The 18099-nt window shown below is 49.0% G+C and overlaps 1 protein-coding gene across 5 annotated transcripts in view; it reads left to right on the forward strand.

The window, feature by feature from the left end:
* The window catches only part of brf1b (BRF1 general transcription factor IIIB subunit b), a 409723-nt gene that overhangs the window by 174229 nt on the left and 217395 nt on the right, over positions 1-18099 (forward strand). For 4 of the 5 annotated variants that reach the window (XM_070879697.1, XM_070879700.1, XM_070879696.1 and 1 more), the window contains one exon: positions 13849-13998. The exons of the other annotated variant lie outside the window; for it this stretch is intronic. In XM_070879697.1, coding sequence (XP_070735798.1) covers positions 13849-13998 — 150 coding nt within the window. The remainder of the gene's footprint in view (positions 1-13848; positions 13999-18099) is intronic. 5 annotated transcript variants of the gene reach the window in all.

An 18099-nucleotide genomic window follows, 5' to 3' on the forward strand; every position in this document is an offset into this window, starting at 1 on the left:
TTTCAGCCAGAAAGAGAGAGATGCAGGAAATGAAAGAAGCCCTGTCACTTCCTGATGAGTGCCCCTTCTCCATTGACCCTTCTCTTAGCCACTATGCAACATAATGTGTTGGCGGTGGAAGGGTTAATAAAGAAGTGATATAGGAACCTGATCCTGGTGTGATGGGGTTTAGCTTTCATTCCACACGTGAGCCTGGACAGTGATGGTCAGTGAGTCTGATTTGGAAGAGGGCTGATCTGTCTTTGCTAAAATTCATAGGTAGGGTCACTGGGTGGTGAGTTCTCACCTCCCTATTTGCAAGGCCGCTGATTTACAAAGAGTGGATGAGTCCGATTTTATTGTTATTACATATGGTTCCGGTATCTTTACTAGTGTTTAGAACTAACTTTGTGGTTCTTTGCATCTTTCCATAAAAAGTATAGTAAGAAGAAAGAACTTGCATTTATATAGCGCCTTTCACATTCTCAGGATGTCCCTCTCATTTCACAGCCAAGGGATTACTTTTTGAAGTGGTGTTGATTGAGTGAGTTGGCCAAGTCTTAAGGGACAACACCCTGCTGCTCTTTCTATACTGCCGTTCAATCTTCGACATCCACCTTAATAGTCAAACAGGGCCTCGGTTTAACGTCTCATTCAAAGGACAGCGCTCCCTCAATACTGCACTGCATTGTCAACCTGAATTATGTGCTCAAATCCTGGAGTGGGGCTTGAACCCACAGCCTTGACTTGGAGGCAGGAGTGTTGCCCATGACGCGAGCTGGCATTGGAATCCATGGGCTGGCCTATTCCCTATTGTAGCACTCCTGCCACCACCTGACTGCGATCAGCTAAGTCAGCGTGGAACAGGATTGGACTGAAACCTTGCTGCCCGCCATGGTTCAGTACCGCACCGGGATGTGCCAGGGAGCTAACAAAGTCGTAGAAGCCAGTTAATGTCATCATTATTGATTCATAAGATTTTTGCCAATTGATTCACTCAGTGTCAGTAATTTGAAACTAATAGCCAATCAGCAAAGTGATCTCGTTCACCAAATTTCAGATGTCATTGACACAGTTGACTTTCACGATGCAGAGGTGGTTTACCGGGATGGTACCAGGGATGAGGGACTTCAGTTATGAGGGGGGGTTGGAAAAGTTTGGACTTGGAACAGAGAAGGTAAAGAGGTGATCTAATAGAGGTTTTCAAGTTGAGTTCAAGAGGTTTTGATAGAGTAGATGAAACTATTCTCTCTGGTGAGTGGGTCAATAACCAGAGGTCATAGATTTTAAATCATTGGCAAAATATGGAGAGGGGAGCTGAGGAGAAATGTTTTCACTCAGAGAGGGGATCTGGAACACTCCACCTGCAGAAACTGATTCCTTCAATAATGTTAAAGGAAGTTGGACAGGGACAGAGAGCGGGATGTGGGACTGAGCCCGACTGCTCTTTCACAGAGCCGGCACAGGCACGACGGGCCGAATGGCCTCCTCCTGTGCTGTAAGCTTGTACAAATCTATGAATTTTTTTTTTAGACTTGGCTTCCCCGGTCGTCGGTCCAGCTTCATTACACTCCGATGCAGCACTAAACTATACCGACCCGTGAAGCCAGGTTGCATAGCTGCAAAGTGAGCGTGTGTGATTGTCGGATGAGGACAGGATCAGGATCTGGCTTGGGTGTGATGGCTCTCATGGTCAAACAGCCTGTTGACCATTGCTCTCTGCGCATATTCTGAAAGAGCGGCCACTTGGGCGTCCTCGACCAGGCCAGCATCGAAGCACTGACCACACTCGACCAGCTCCGCTGGGCAGGGCCACATTGTTCACATGCCCGACACGAGACTCCCAAAGCAAGCGCTCTACTCGGAACTCCTTCACGGCAAGCGAGCCAAAGATGGGCAGAGGAAACGTTTCAAGGACACCCTCAAAGCCTCCCTGATAAAGTGCAACAACCCCACCGGCACCCGAGAATCCCTGGCCAAAGACCGCCCTAAGTGGAGGAAGTGCATCCGGGAGGGCGCTGGGCACCTCGAGTCTCGTTGCCGAGAGCATGCAGAAATCAAGCGCAGGCAGCGGAAGGAGCATGTGGCAAACCAGTCCCACCCTCCCTTTCCTTCAACCACTGTCTGTCCCACCTGTGACAGAGACTGTGGCTCTCGTATTGGACTGTTCAGCCACCGAAGGACTAATTTTTTTGAGTGGAAGCAAGTCTTCCTCGATTCCGAGGGACTGCTTAAGATGATGATGTATGGAGGGCTGCCTCCCACACTTCAGCGGTACTCCGCGGGAGGTTGATGCCTTCAGGGGATCGGGGGTAGGTTAACCAAAACTTTTGGGGGGGCGAAAATAAATTGAGAGTTGAGGATTTACATTTTTTTTAATGATATGATTTATGTCGAATCATTTGTTTTTTCAGCCGTGTTTTGGCAGCTGTAGTTACAACCTCATTACTCACACCCCCCAGCTCCTCCTCCTCCTCCCTCTGCCAGCGCCACTGCTTACTGTTTACCCTTTAGCTGTCTTGCTAATGTGCAGTTTGACGCGCTTTCCACTGCTGCAAGAGTATTGTGTGTGTGCCAGCGCTCGGAATCCAGCACACAGCTCAACAATCTGCATTGCAGAGGCATGAAACCAGTCCTCCAAACTCAGCCGGCCTCTGCTTATTTTAACAGTCGCATGATGACGTATTGATTCGCAATCGGAAGAATATTAAATCCTAAATTGATGTACAATAGCGAGTGCTCTCTCCCTCCCTCGCCTGTGTGTTCGCTCGCACTCTCTTATCGTCCTCCTTCATCTAATCCCTTGTGTAATTATTTCTGTCACAGGTACAGTTTGGGGTAATATGCAGTTGTTGCCAAAATGATTCTTCGAATCTTTCTTAACTATACTGGAAAAGTTTTGAGTGGAACATCATAATCCCTCGGAATCGAGAAAACATAAAAACATAGAAAATAGGGGCAGGAGTAGGCCATTTGGCCCTTCGAGCCTGCACCATCATTCAATATGATCATGGCTGATCATGCAACTTCAGTACCCCATTCCTGCTTTCTCTCCATACTCTTTGATCCCTTTAGCCGTAAGGGCACATCTAACTCCCTTTTGACTATATCTAACGAACTGGCCTCAACAACTATCTGTGGTAGAGAATTCCATAGGTTCACAATTATCTGAGTGAAGATGTTTCTCCTCATCTCAGTCCTAAATGGTTTACCCCTTATCCTTAGACTGTGACCCCTGGTTCTGGACTTCCCCAACATCGGGAACATTCTTTCTGCATCTAACTTGTCCAATCCCGTCAGAATTTTATGTTTCTGTGAGATCCCCTCTCATTCATCTAAATTCCAGTGCATATAAGCCTAGTCGATCCGGTCTTTCTTCATATGTCAGTCCTGCCATCCCGGGAATCAGTCTGGTGAACCTTTGCTGCAATCCCTCAATAGCAAGAACGTCCTTCCTCAGATTAGGAGACCAAAACTGTACACAATATTCAAGGTGTGGTTTCACCAAGGCCCTGTACAACTGCAGTAAGACCTCCCTGCTCCTATACTCAAATCCTCTTACTATGAAGGCCAACATGCCATTTGCCGCCTTCACCGCCTGCTGTACCTGCATGCTAACTTTCAATGACACCCAGGTCTCGTTGCACCTCCCCTTTTCCTAATCTGTCACCGTTCAGATAATCTGCCTTCCTGTTTTTGCCACCAAAGTGGATAACCTCTCATTTATCCACATTATACTGCATCTGCCATGCATTTGCCCACTCACCTAACCTGTCCAAGTCACCCTGCTGTCTCTCAGCATCCTCCTCACAGCTCACACCGCCACCCAGCTTAGTGTCATCTGCAAACTTGGAGATATTACATTCAATTTCTTCATCTAGACTTGCTTCCACTCTTAACATGAGTGGCAGTTCTTAAGTGGCTGTACAGTCCAATACGAGAACCATAGTCCCTGTCACAGGTGGGACAGATAGTCGTTGAGGGTAAGGGTGGGTGGGACTGGTTTGCCGCACGCTCCTTCCGCTGCCTGCGCTTCATTTCTGCATGTTCTCGGCGATGAGACTCGAGGTGCTCAGCGCCCTTCCAGATGCACTTTTTGCACTTCGGGCGGTCTTTGGCCAGGGACTCCCAGGTGTCAGTGGGATGTTTATCAGGAAGTGGCTTTGAGGGTGTCCTTGTTACGTTTCCGCTGACCACCTTTGGCTCGTTTGCCGTGAAGGGGCTCCGAGTAGAGCGCTTGCTTTGGGAGTCTCGTGTCGGGCATGCAGACGATGTGGTCTGCCCAGCGGAGCTGATCAAGTGTGGTCAGTGCTTCAATGCTGGGGATGTTGGCCTGGTCGAGGACGCTAACTTTGGTGCGCCTGTTGGCTGACAGACCAACTGAGTGGAACAGTTCCCGAGACATCGTCTCCTCTTGGCGAAGACTCACGCTGGGCATTTGCAATGCCAAGGAGTTTGTGTTTGATCCCTCGTCTGTTCTCCGTTACCTTTAATCTCAGCACCGCCTGTTTGGAAGAGTTAAATTCGCCAAGGGGGGGGCTCCTGCTCCTGAGTGCCATCCAGTGACCATTGCTGCAAAGTGTATTTGTGTGGGTGTTGGGCGAAGTCAGAATTAGTGTTGGCCATGGTGCCCCACCCCGTGGTTGAATAGCTTGCAGATGCTCTCTGTCTAGGGCTCACGTTGGCCAATGTTTATGGGAGGGCAGTCAGACCAAGCACGAGACCAAACCTCAGGAAAAAGTGGAAAAATCATAGGATCCAGCCCAATCTATAAGCACATCTTAAAACGGTGTTTACATTTTACCCTCTCCCAAAAACAAGATGGAAAAGGAGAATCGTGGGACGAACTAACAGTTACATCAGCGTGTTCCTGTTGTACAGTATCCCCAAATATTACATCAGCGTGCTACTGTCCCTGTTGCTGCTATTGCAGTTTTCTCATATCAGAATTTTTGATTAATATTGTAATGCAGTGTGACATTCCCACGTGCATCTGTAATATGGTAATATCGAGAGCAAAGCAGTAATGCTCTGTTCGAAGACTAGGCCTTCAAATCTACCACCAAGTTCATGGTCTACAGGGCTGTAGTAATACACACCCTCTCCGATGTCTCCGCAAGATCCTACAAATCCCCTGGGAGGACAGGCGCACCAACATCAGTGTCCTCGTCCATCCTAACATCCCCAGTATTGAAACACTGACCACACTTGATCAGCTTCGCCGGGCAGGCCATATAGTTCGCATGCCAGACACGAGACTCCAAAGCAAGTGCTCTATGCGGAGCTCCTTCATAAGAACATAAGAATTAGGAACATGAGTAGACCATCTAGCCCCTCGAGCCTGCTCCGCCATTCAACAAGATCATGGCTGATCTGGCCGTGGACTCAGCTCCACTTACCCGCCCGCTCCCCGTAGCCCTTAATTCCCTTATTGGTTAAAAATCTATCTATCTGTGACTTGAATACATTCAATGAGCTAGCCTCAACTGCTTCCTTGGGCAGAGAATTGCACAGATTCACAACCCTCTGGGAGAAGAAATTCCTTCTCAACTCGGTTTTAAATTGGCTCCCCTGTATAAGAACGGGGAAATATATCTCATTCATGGCGAATGAGCCAAAGGTGAGCAGTGGAAACGTTGCAAGGACACCCTCAAAGCCTCCCTGATAAAGTGCGACATCACCACTGACACCTAGGAGTCCCTGGCCAAAAACAGCCCGAAGTGGAGAAAGTGCATCCGGGAGGGCGCTGAGCACCTCGAGTCTCAATGCCGAGAGCATGCAGAAATCAAGCGCAGGCAACGGAAAGAGCATGCGGCAAACCAGTCTCACCCACCCCTTCCCTCAACGACTATCTGTCCCACCTGCGGCAGAGTCTGTGGTTCTCTTATTGAACTGTGCATCCACCAAAGAACTCACTTCAGGAGTGGAAGCAAGTCTTCCTCGATTCCGAGGGACTGCCTATGATGATGATGATGAATGCTCTGTACTCCTTTGTTGAAAAACATCTTGAAATTTACAGGGAGTATGCTGCACCATTACTATTCCAAACCGCTCTGCACAAAGATTTAGTCCATTGGTTCTTCCTCGTCTAGTAAATAGTCTTATTAAGGCTCGTGACTCGGGCTGGGATTCAGTTCCTTGGCTGCTGGTAGCTCTTTGGTAACGCTGCCAAGCCGAGTTGTTCCAGTACAGTTACAACGCTACCTGACTGTGGAAAATTACCCAGGTAAAGCAAGACAAATCCAACCCGACCAATTACCACCCTTTCAGCCTACTCCCAATCATCAGCAAGGAAATGGGAGGAGCCATCAACTGGCTCAACAGTAACGTGTTCCCCGACGCTCAGTTTGGGTTTCGCCAGGACCACTCGGCTCCAGACCTCATTACAGCCTTGGTCCAAACATAGACACGAGCTGAATTCCAGAGGTGAGGGGTGAGTGACTGCCCTTGACATTGTGGGAGCAATTGACTGAGTATGATACCAAGGAGCCCTAGTAAAACGGAAGCCAATGAGAATTGGGGGTGAAAACTCTCCAGTGGCTGGAGTCATACCTGGCACAAAGGATGTGGTAGTTAAAGGTCAATTATCTCAGTCCCAGGACATCGAGTTCTTCAGGGCAGTGTCCTCGACCCAACTATTTTCAACTGCTTCATCACTGACCTTCCTTCCATCGTTAGGTCAGAAGTAGGGCTTTTTGCAGACTATTGCAGTGTTCAGCTCCATTTTTAATTCCTCAGATAATGAAGCAGTCCATGTCCACATAGAATCATAGAAATTTATGGCACAGAAGGAGGCCATTTGGCCCTTCTTGCTTGTGCAGGAAATGCAGTAAAACCTGGACAGCATCCATGCTTGGGCTGCTAAGTGATAAGTCACATTCACACCACACAGCTGCCTGCCAGGCAATGACTATCTCCCACAAGGGAGAGTCTAACCACTGCCCCTTGAGATTCAACAGCATTACCATCGCCAAATCCCCGACCATCCACATCCTGGGGTTCACCATTGACCAGAAACCCAAATGGACCAGCCACATAAACACTGTGGCGAAGAGAGCGGGTCAGAGGCGCTGGGTATTCTGCAGCGAGTGACTCACCCCCTGACTCCCCAAAGCCCCTCCACCAACAATTGGCTGCCGCGTTTCCTACATTACAACAGTGACTACACGCCAAAAGTACTTAATTGGCTGTAAAGTGCTTTGGGTTGTCCAGTGGCCATGAAAGGCGCTATATAAATGCAAGTCTGTCTTTTCTTTCTTGCTCTTTCCTTTACTTTTGCATTACCATGCTCCATCCCTAACTGTGCTTGGGAAGTAAATATGTCACCTTGTGCGAAGGCTGTGTGAATGAAGCCATTCGGGAGACTCTTTCATATTTATCCGTAAGGTCGAAATATTTACTGGAGAGATAGAAAGCACTTGCATTTATATTGCGCCTTTCAAGACCTCCGGATACCTAAAAGATGGCACTTCCTCAGCACTGCATTGGGATTGTCAGTCTAGATCATGAGCTGAAGTCTCGAGTGGGGCTGGAAGCCATGACCTTGTGACTCTGAGGCGAGTGTGCTTCTCACCGAGCCAGGGCTGATAGCAATGAGACAGTGCCTAATGTCTCCCTGGTGACTCTTCACAGCTTGACTAAAGTGCTTTTACTTTACTATAGTGCAGTTGACCGTTGACCTGCGGATCTCGCTTTGCCTGCCCCCCAAGTGTAAATGAACCGACTTCCACGCGGCTAGTGGCAGCTCCCACAGGTCTCCCAGTCTGCTGTCGGGTAACCTGTGAAAGACGCTAAGTCAATCTGGGGCATGGTGCAAAATGTAATTATCGCACCGAGTGTGCGTCAGCTCGGCCTTGCTCAGCAGAACGCTCAGTCAGACCGTTCTACGTGACTGATGCTCCCAGGCCTCACCCCCTGAACCATTCCTGCAGCCTATATAGAGAGCAGAACAAGGCAGCAGGATAAACCCAGCAAAATACAGATGGATGTCACTGTCCCCAGGCAGCAACTAAACCAAAAGTTGCCTCGAGATAAGGAACTGACTGTGTGATGAACAGTTCAAGTGATCAAGGAATCTTTATGCAGAACTTATACCTGGAAGGTTATGTCGGTGGGTAAAGAAAGAAAGATCTCCAGTTTCGATTGCATCTTTCACGACCACTGGACATCCCAAAGCGCTTCACAGCCAATGAAGTACTTCCAAAAGTGTCGTCACTGTTGTAATATAGGAAACGTGGCAGCCAATTTGCGCACAGAAAGATCCCATGCACAGCAATAAGATAATGACCAGATAATCTGAATGATTTTGGTTGAGGGATAAATATTGACCAGGACACTGGGGTGAACTCCACTGCTCTTCTTCGAATAGTGCTTTGGGATCTTTTAAGTCCACCTGAGAGGGCGTCGGGGCGGACGGGGGGGTGTCCTTCTGGCTCAGAGATGAGAGTGCTGCCCACTGAGCCAAGGCTGGCACTACAGATTGTACATGGGCTGTGGAAGGCAACTAAATATGTACATAGAGTCCGTGATCAGGTAAATGAATAGGTTGGTAGAGAACTTTTAACTTGTCTTTCTTTAAGCAGCTTTCACAGGGCAGTTCCCTCAGCAATCTGGACATAGAAACATAGAAAATAGGTGCAGGAGTAGGCCATTCGGCCCTTCTAGCCTGCACTGCCATTCAATGAGTTCATGGCTGAACATGAAACTTCAGTACCCCATTCCTGCTTTCTCACCCTTGATCCCCCTAGTAGTAAGGACTACATCTAACTCCTTTTTGAATATATTTAGTGAATTGGCCTCAACAACTTTCTGTGGTAGAGAATTCCACAGGTTCACCACTCTCTGGGTGAAGAAGTTCCTTCTCATCTCGGTCCTAAATGGCTTACCCCTTATCCTCAGACTGTGTCCCCTGGTTCTGGACTTCCCCAACATTGGGAACATTCTTCCTGCATCTAACCTGTCTAAACCCATCAGAATTTTAAACGTTTCTATGAGGTCCCCTCTCATTCTTCTGAACTCCAGTGAATACAAGCCCAGTTGATCCAGTCTTTCTTGATAGGCCAGTCCCGCCATCCCGGGAATCAGTCTGGTGAACCTTCGCTGCACCCCCTCAATAGCAAGAATGTCCTTCCTGAGGTTAGGAGACCAAAACTGTACACAATACTCCAGGTGTGGCCTCACCAAGGCCCTGTATAACTGTGGCAACACCTCCCTGCCCCTGTACTCAAATCCCCTCGCTATGAAGGCCAACATGCCATTTGCTTTCTTAACCGCCTGCTGTACTTGCATGCCAACCTTCAATGACTGATGTACCATGACACCCAGGTCTCGTTGCACCTCCCCTTTTCCTAATCTGTCACCATTCAGATAATAGTCTGTCTCTCTCTTTTTACCACCAAAGTGGATAATCTCACATTTATCCACATTATACTTCATCTGCCATGCATTTGCCCACTCACCTAACCTATCCAAGTTGCTCTGCAGCCTCATAGCATCCTCTTCGCAGCTCACACTGCCACCTAACTTAGTGTCATCCGCAAATTTGGAGATACTACATTTAATCCCCTCGTCTAAATCATTAATGTACAGTGTAAACAGCTGGGGCCCCAGCACAGAACCTTGCGGTACCCCACTAGTCACCGCCTGCCATTCTGAAAAGTACCCATTTACTCCTACTCTTTGCTTCCTGTCTGACAACCAGCTCTCAATCCATGTCAGCACACTACCCCCAATCCCATGTGCTTTAACTTTGCACATTAATTTCTTGTGTGGGACCTTGTCGCAAGCTTTCTGAAATTCCAAATATACCACATCAACTGGTTCTCCCTTGTCCACTCTACTGGAAACATCCTCAAAAAATTCTAGAAGATTTGTCAAGTATGATTTCCCTTTCACACATCCATGCTGACTTGGACCTATCATGTCACCTCTTTCCAAATGCGCTGCTATGACATCCTTAATAATTGATTCCATCATCTTACCCACTACCGATGTCAGGCTGACCGGTCCATAATTCCCTGTTTTCTCTCTCCCTCCTTTTTTAAAAAGTGGGGTTACATTTGCTACCCTCCACTCGATAGGAACTGATCCAGAGTCTATGGAATGTTGGAAAATGCATCTGCTATTTCCAAGGCCACCTCCTTAAGTACTCTGGGATGCAGTCCATCAGGCCCTGGGGATTTATCAGCCTTCAATCTCATTAATTTCCCCAACACAATTTCCCGACTAATAAGGATTTCCCTCAGTTCCTCCTCCTTACTAGACCACCTGACCCCTCTTATATCCGGAAGGTTGTTAATGTCCTCCTTAGTGAATACCGAACCAAAGTACTTGTTCAATTGGTTCGCCATTTCTTTGTTCCCCGTTATCACTTCCCCTGATTCTGACTGCAGGGGACCTACGTTTGTCTTTACTAGCCTTTTTCTCTTTACATATCTATAGAAACTTTTGCAATCCATCTTAATGTTCCCTGCAAGCTTCTTCTCGTACTCCATTTTCCCTGCCCTAATCAAACCCTTTGTCCTCCTCTGCTGAGTTCTAAATTTCTCCCAGTCTCCGGGGTTCACTGCTATTTCTGGCCAATTTGTATGCCACTTCCTTGGCTTTAATACTATCCCTGATTTCCCTTGATAGCCACGGTTGAGCCACCTTCCCTTTTTTATTTTTACGACAGACAGGAATGTACAATTGTTGTAGTTCATCCATGCGGTCTCTAAATGTCTGCCATTGCCCATCCACAGTCAACCCCTCAAGTATCATTCGCCAATCAATCCTAGCCAATTCACGCCTCATACCTTCAAAGTTACCCTTCTTTAAGTTCTGGACCATGGTCTCTGAATTAACTGTTTCATTCTCCATCCTAATGCAGAATTCCACCATATTATGGTCACTCTTCCCCAAGGGGCCTCGCACAACGAGATTGCTAATTAATCCTCTCTCATTACACAACACCCAGTATAAGATGGCCTCCCCCCTAGTTGGTTCCTCGACATATTGGTCTAGAAAACCATCCCTTATGCACTCCAGGAAATCCTCCTCCACCGTATTGCTTCCAGTTTGGTTAGCCCAATCTATGTGCATATTAAAGTCACCCATTATAACTGCTGCACCTTTATTGCATGCACCCCTAATTTCCTGTTTAATGCCCTCCCCAACATCACTACTACTGTTTGGAGGTCTGTACACAACTCCCACTAACGTTTTTTGCCCTTTTGTGTTCTGCAGCTCTACCCATATAGATTCCACATCATCCAAGCTAATGTCCATTCTAACTTGCATTAATCTCTTTAACCAGCAATGCTATCCCACCTCCTTTTCCTTTTATTCTATCCTTCCTGAATGTTGAATACCCATGGATGTTGAGTTCCCAGCCCTGATCATCCTGGAGCCACGTCTCTAATCCCAATCACATCATATTTGTTAACATCTATTTGCACAGTTAATTCATCCACCTTATTACGGATACTCCTTGCATTAAGACACAAAGCCTTCAGGCTTGTTATTTTAACACCCTTTGTCCTTTTAGAATTTTAGACGGGCTTGAGGCCAAACTTACGCCCTGGCGACTTTCTCGGCAGTGCACGTCGGCGGTTTGGTCCCGGTGGGCGTCTTGAGATTTGGGCGGTACCATTGAAAAACTAAGGGGGAAACTTTCGCCGGGTGGAAAAACAGCTGTACCGCCGAGAAAATCGCCGAAAACCTGCCAAAAATGAAAGGAAAGTTTAGCCCCTTGATGGATCAGTTGTTCAAACTTTACTGTGTGTGCAATCCACAAAAAGTGACATTTTTGGAGGCCCCCTACAGACACACCCTCTGAGGGACCCCCTACAGACACACACTTCCAGGGACCCCCTACAGACACACACACTTCCAGGGACCCCCTACAGACACACACACTTCCAGGGACCGCCTACAGACACACACACTTCCAGGGACCCCCTACACACACACTTCCAGGGACCCCCTACACACACACACTTCCAGGGACCCCCTACACACACACTCACTCCCAGGGACCCCCTACACACACACACACTCCCAGGGACCCCCTACACACACACTCCGAGGGATCCCCTACACACACACTTCCAGGGACCCCCTACACACACACACACACTCCCAGGGACCCCCTACACACACACTCCGAGGGATCCCCTACACACACACTTCCAGGGACCCCCTACACACACACTCACTCCCAGGGACCCCCTACACACACACTTCCAGGGACCCCCTACACACACACATACTTCCAGGGACCCCCTACACACACACTCACTCCCAGGGACCCCCTACACACACACACACTCCCAGGGACCCCCTACACACACACTCCGAGGGATCCCCTACACACACACACACTCACTCCCAGGGACCCCCGACACACACACTCCCAGGGACCCCCTACACACACACACACTCCCAGGGACCCCCTACACACACACTCACTCCCAGGGACCCCCTACACACACACTCACTCCCAGGGACCCCCTACACACACACTCCGAGGGACCCCCTACACACACACATACTTCCAGGGACCCCCTACACACACACTCACTCCCAGGGACCCCCTACACACACACACACACTCCCAGGGACCCCCTACACACACACTCCGAGGGACCCCCTACACACACACATACTTCCAGGGACCCCCTACACACACACTCACTCCCAGGGACCCCCTACACACACACACACACTCCCAGGGACCCCCTACACACACACACACACTCCCAGGGACCCCCTACACACACACACACTCACTCCCAGGGACCCCCTACACACACACTCACTCCCAGGGACCCCCCACACACTCACTCCGAGGGATCCCCTACACACACACACACACTCACTCCCAGGGACCCCCTACACACACACTCACTCCCAGGGACCCCCTACACACACACTCACTCCCAGGGACCCCCTACACACACACTCACTCCCAGGGACCCCCTACACACACACTCACTCCCAGGGACCCCCTACACACACACTCCGAGGGACCCCCTACACACACGCACACTCCCAGGGACCCCCTACACACACATTCACTCCCAGGGACCCCCTACACACACACTCACTCCCAGGGATCCCCTACACACACGCTCACTCCCAGGGATCCCCTACACACACACACACTCCGAGGGATCCCCTACACACACACTCCGAGGGATCCCCTACACACACACACACTCCGAGGGATCCCCTACACACTCACTCCCAGGGATCCCCTACACACACACACACTCCGAGGGATCCCCTACACACACACTCCGAGGGATCCCCTACACACACACACACACTCCGAGGGATCCCCTACACACTCACTCCCAGGGACCGCCTACACACACACTCCGAGGGATCCCCTACACACTCACACACTCCGAGGGATCCCCTACACACTCACACACTCCGAGGGATCCCCTACACACACACACACACTCCGAGGGATCCCCTACACACTCACTCCCAGGGACCGCCTACACACACACTCCGAGGGATCCCCTACACACTCACACACTCCGAGGGATCCCCTACACACTCACACACTCCGAGGGATCCCCTACACACACACACACTCCGAGGGATCCCCTACACACTCACACACTCCGAGGGATCCCCTACACACACACACACTCCGAGGGACCCCCTACACACTCACTCCCAGGGATTCCCTACACACACACACATTCCGAGGGATCCCCTACACACACACACACTCCGAGGGATCCCCTACACACACACACAAACCTGGAGATGCTCCGTTAACAAATATCAACGCTTGTAGGAACCCGCCGTGGGGCAGAATTCTATTGCTGTTCTTTCCTTTCCCTCCTCATTGTAACATTTCCTCTTTTCCCACAGATCCATGTTTATATATCCCAAGGTTTGCGCACATGCTGGAGTTTGGGGATAAGAATCACGAGGTTTCCATGACGGCGCTCCGGTTGTTACAGAGGATGAAGCGGGATTGGATGCACACTGGGCGGCGGCCGTCTGGGCTGTGTGGAGCAGGTACCTCACCCTCAGCTCACCTCACCCTCACCCACACACTCACATTGCCCCCAGCTCACCCTCACCCATACTCTCCCCTTTGCCCTGACCCTCACCCACATACTCGCCCACGCCCACACACTCACCCTCGCCTTCACCTTCACCCACACCCTTGCCCCCAGCTCGCCTTCGCCCATACACTTGCCCTCACCCATGCCCCCTCGTCTCCTCACCCTCACCTCGCCTTCCTCAATCTTAAGATTTACACCAAATCTAACTTGAAAAGCAGAGAGTTGATAACTGTTATGTATGGAGGAAGAGTCAGACTAGATACTATGAGCTCAAAGTAAAGTGTGACCGTAGTCTTTTATTGCAGATCTCCAGAGTGTGAGGCCTCCTTAAGTACCTGTGCTCCCAAGGGATTGTGGGATCCCTTGGGACGCCAGGGGATGACCCCTCTGGTGGCTGTACAAGGTATATACAAGCTTACATATATAACATTAACCTTGTATTGAACCTCGGTTAGACCACACTTGGAGCACTGTACTCAGTTCTGGGCTCCATATTACAAAAATGATGTAGAGACACTGGAGGAGGTGGAATAAAAGATTGATGAGGATGATACCAGAACAGAGAGGTTATACTTATCAGGAAAGTCTGAACAGGCTGGGACCCTTTTCTCTACAAAAGAGAAGGCTGAGGGATGATCTGATAGAGATCTTTAAAGCTATGAAGGAGTTTGATAGTTTAAGCAGAGCAAAGAAGTTTCCACTTGTAGGGAGACCAAAACTAGAGGCCATAATTATTCACCAATAAATCCCGCAGGGAATTCAGGAGAAAGCTCTTTACCCAGAGAGTGGTGCGGATGCCTCAATTACTCCTTGTTACCACAGGGAGTAATTGAGGCAAATAGTATTGATGCATTTAAAGGGAAGCTAGATAAACACATGAGGGAGAAAGGGCCATTTTGCTATGTTGAATGCGCTATATAAATGTAAGTTGTTGTTGATATGCTGATGGGGAGAGATGAAGAGGGATGGGAGGAGGCTCGTGTGGAGCATAAACACCGGCACGGACCTGTTGGGTCGAATGGCCTGTGTCTGTGCTGTATATTCTATATAGCTAAGTCTCCCTCACCTTTTAAGAAGGACGTGTATGGGGAAGGTAGCCAGTAAGTTTTATAATTTGCCTCTGGGACCAGCAGATTTGAAACCAGGCAAGTCTGCTGAGGCAAAAGTTTCCTATTTGCCTGTAATGAGTTTGGGCACAGTAATGTATTTGCTTCATGGGTTCTTTGCTTAACAATTAAGAACTAGTCTGTTTATTAACAAAGGTTTAACAATCACACTGCACATTACCAGTTCATCCACTAGGCTCACAACTGCATGCCTCATCGTGGATGACTTAGACCCAACTGGCTGGGGTTTTATTGAGTCCTGTGAACATCACGTGACTGGCTAAGCCACTCACAATGCAGCAGCTCTACAAACCTGTGAACGTGCTCACGGGTTCATAAGAACATAAGAAATCGGAGCAGGAGTCGGGCATACAGCCCCCCGAGCCTGCTCTGCCATTCAATAAGATCATGGACTCAGCTCCACTTCCCTGCCCGCTCCCCTTACCCCTTTACTTCCTTATCGCTCAAAAATCTGTCTACCTCCGCCTTAAATATATTAAATGACCCAGCCTCCACAGCTCTCTGGGGCAGAGAATTCCACAGATTTACAACCCTCTTGAGAGAAGAAATTCCTCCTCATCTCAGTTTTAAATGGGCGGCCCCTTATTCTGAGACTGTCCCCTAGTTTTAGTTTCCCCTATGAGTGGAAACATCCTCTGCATCCACCTTGTCGAGCCCCCTCACTAGCTTATATGTTTCAATAAGATCACCCCTCATTCTTCTGAACTCCAATGTGTATAGGCCCAAACTATTCAACTTATCTTCATAAGTCAACTCCCTCATCACATACATTACAGGCACAGAGCTGGCACCAAATTGGCAGTGTCCTACCCTCCGGGGTGGTTACTGCAGGAAATGGCAATTACTGGACTGGTGCAGCAAGGGGCTGGGCTAAGGCCTATTGTTGGGACAGAGTAGAGGGAACATTACTTTGTATTTGGCGCACTGGCTTGCATTCTTCCCTTTGAGCACAAACTTCACCTTTTGTAAAGAAAATGTCCATATACAGTAATTGTATAGAAACCTGTCCAAATACACTAGTTAAAAAACAGAGGTATATGATCACAATGAAAAGTTCAGGCATAATAACTTGAGAGATATTTTTATAACTAATTCGGGTCTTTCCACACACAACTGAAATGTGCAGCGTGAATTAAAGGCTGCTGTGCACAAAATGGTGAATTCCTGATCTCTGTGTGGTGGTGCAGGGTGGGGTGCGGCGCAGTTCTCTTGTACGGCCACCTTTATGACGTAGCGAGCTAGGATTATGTGCTGGGCACTGCATCATTCCTCACTGTGGGTAGGCACTTTTTGCCTGTGCTGTTTGTCAGGGCTGAAACGCAGAAATTTACAGCGCAGAAGGAGGCCATTTCGGGCCCATCGTGTCCATGCCGGCCGACAAAGAGCCGCACGGCCCCTGGTCAGCAGCCCGGGACGTTGCAGATAAACCTATGAACAATGGCGGAAAGGTAAAAAGCTCCCAGCCCAACCGGTCCGCCTCTCACAACTGCGACACCCCTTACACTGAAACATTCTACACTCCACCCCAACCGGAGCCACGTGATCTCCTGGGAGAGGCAAAAACCAGATTTAAAAACCCAGGCCGATTGAGGGAAAATAAACTGGGAAAATTCCCCTCCAGGCAATCGAAACTACTCCAGGAGATCACTCTGGCCGTATTCGATTTCCTGCAGTACTTACCATCGTATCTGCACCAGCCAACAAGAGGTTATCCAGTCTAATCCCAATTACCAGCTCTTGGTCCGTAGCCCTGTAGGTTCCGGCACTTTACGTGCCCATCCAAGCACCTTTCTGTATTGTACACTGGGACTAATATAACGAAGTACCCCGAGAACATCTGACAACCCAGCGGAGCTGAGGTCTCGCCAGGGTTTGTGCCCGTTCAGCACCTCCTTCACCTGACCTGTGGCCACAAGTGTGGTCAATCTTCATGCACGGAAAGGCATATAAACATAAGAACATAAGAATTAGGAACAGTAGCAGGCCATCTAGCCCCTCGAGCCTGCTCTGCCATTCAACAAGATCATGGCTGATCTGGCCGTGGACTCAGCTCCACTTACCTGGCCGTGGACTCAGCTCCACTTACCCGCCCGCTCCTCGTAACCCTTAATTCTCTTTATTGGTTAAAAATCTATCTATCTGTGATTTGAATACATTCAATGAGCTAGCCTCAACTGCTTCCTTGGGCAGAGAATTCCACAGATTCACAACCCTCTGGGAGAAGAAATTCCTTCTCAAATCGGTTTTAAATTGTCTCCCCCGTATTTTGAGGCTGTGCCCCCTAGTTCTAGTCTCCCTGACCAGTGGAAACAACCTCTCTGCCTCTATCTTGTCTATCCCTGTCATTATTTTAAATGTTTCTATAAGATCACCCCTCATCCTTCTGAACTCCAACGAGTAAAGACCCAGTCTACTCAATCTATCATCATAAGGTAACCCCCTCATCTCCGGAATCAGCCTAGTGAATCGTCTCTGTACCCCCTCCAAAGCCAGTATATCCTTCCTTAAGTAAGGTGACCAAAACTGCACGCAGTACTCCAGGTGAGGCCTCACCAATACCCTATACAGTTGCAGCAGGACCTCCCTGCTTTTGTACTCCATCCCTCTCGCAATGAAGGCCAACATTCCATTGGCCTTCCTGATTACCTGCTGCACCTGCAAACTAACTTTTTGGCAGCGTGAATCACAGCTGTCCGTCTGTCCCCCTTTGCCTAACTGTAAAAGTCAGAAACTGTAGGGGAGGTTCCACATTCCACACAGGCTTGGCACTACTTATTTTTAGGTTATTGTCGTGGCTGTTCTCCAGAAGCTGAGCGAGGGAGCAGCACTGCCTGGATCGATGCGTCTCTCTTTCACGGCTATTGCCCAGCAATTACTTGGCACCGGCAGTGCAGCTGGGAAATGTGTGCGGGTCCTTTTTTTGT

Source organism: Pristiophorus japonicus, chromosome 4, assembly GCF_044704955.1.
Source record: "Pristiophorus japonicus isolate sPriJap1 chromosome 4, sPriJap1.hap1, whole genome shotgun sequence".
NCBI classification, from domain to species: Eukaryota; Metazoa; Chordata; class Chondrichthyes; family Pristiophoridae; genus Pristiophorus; species Pristiophorus japonicus.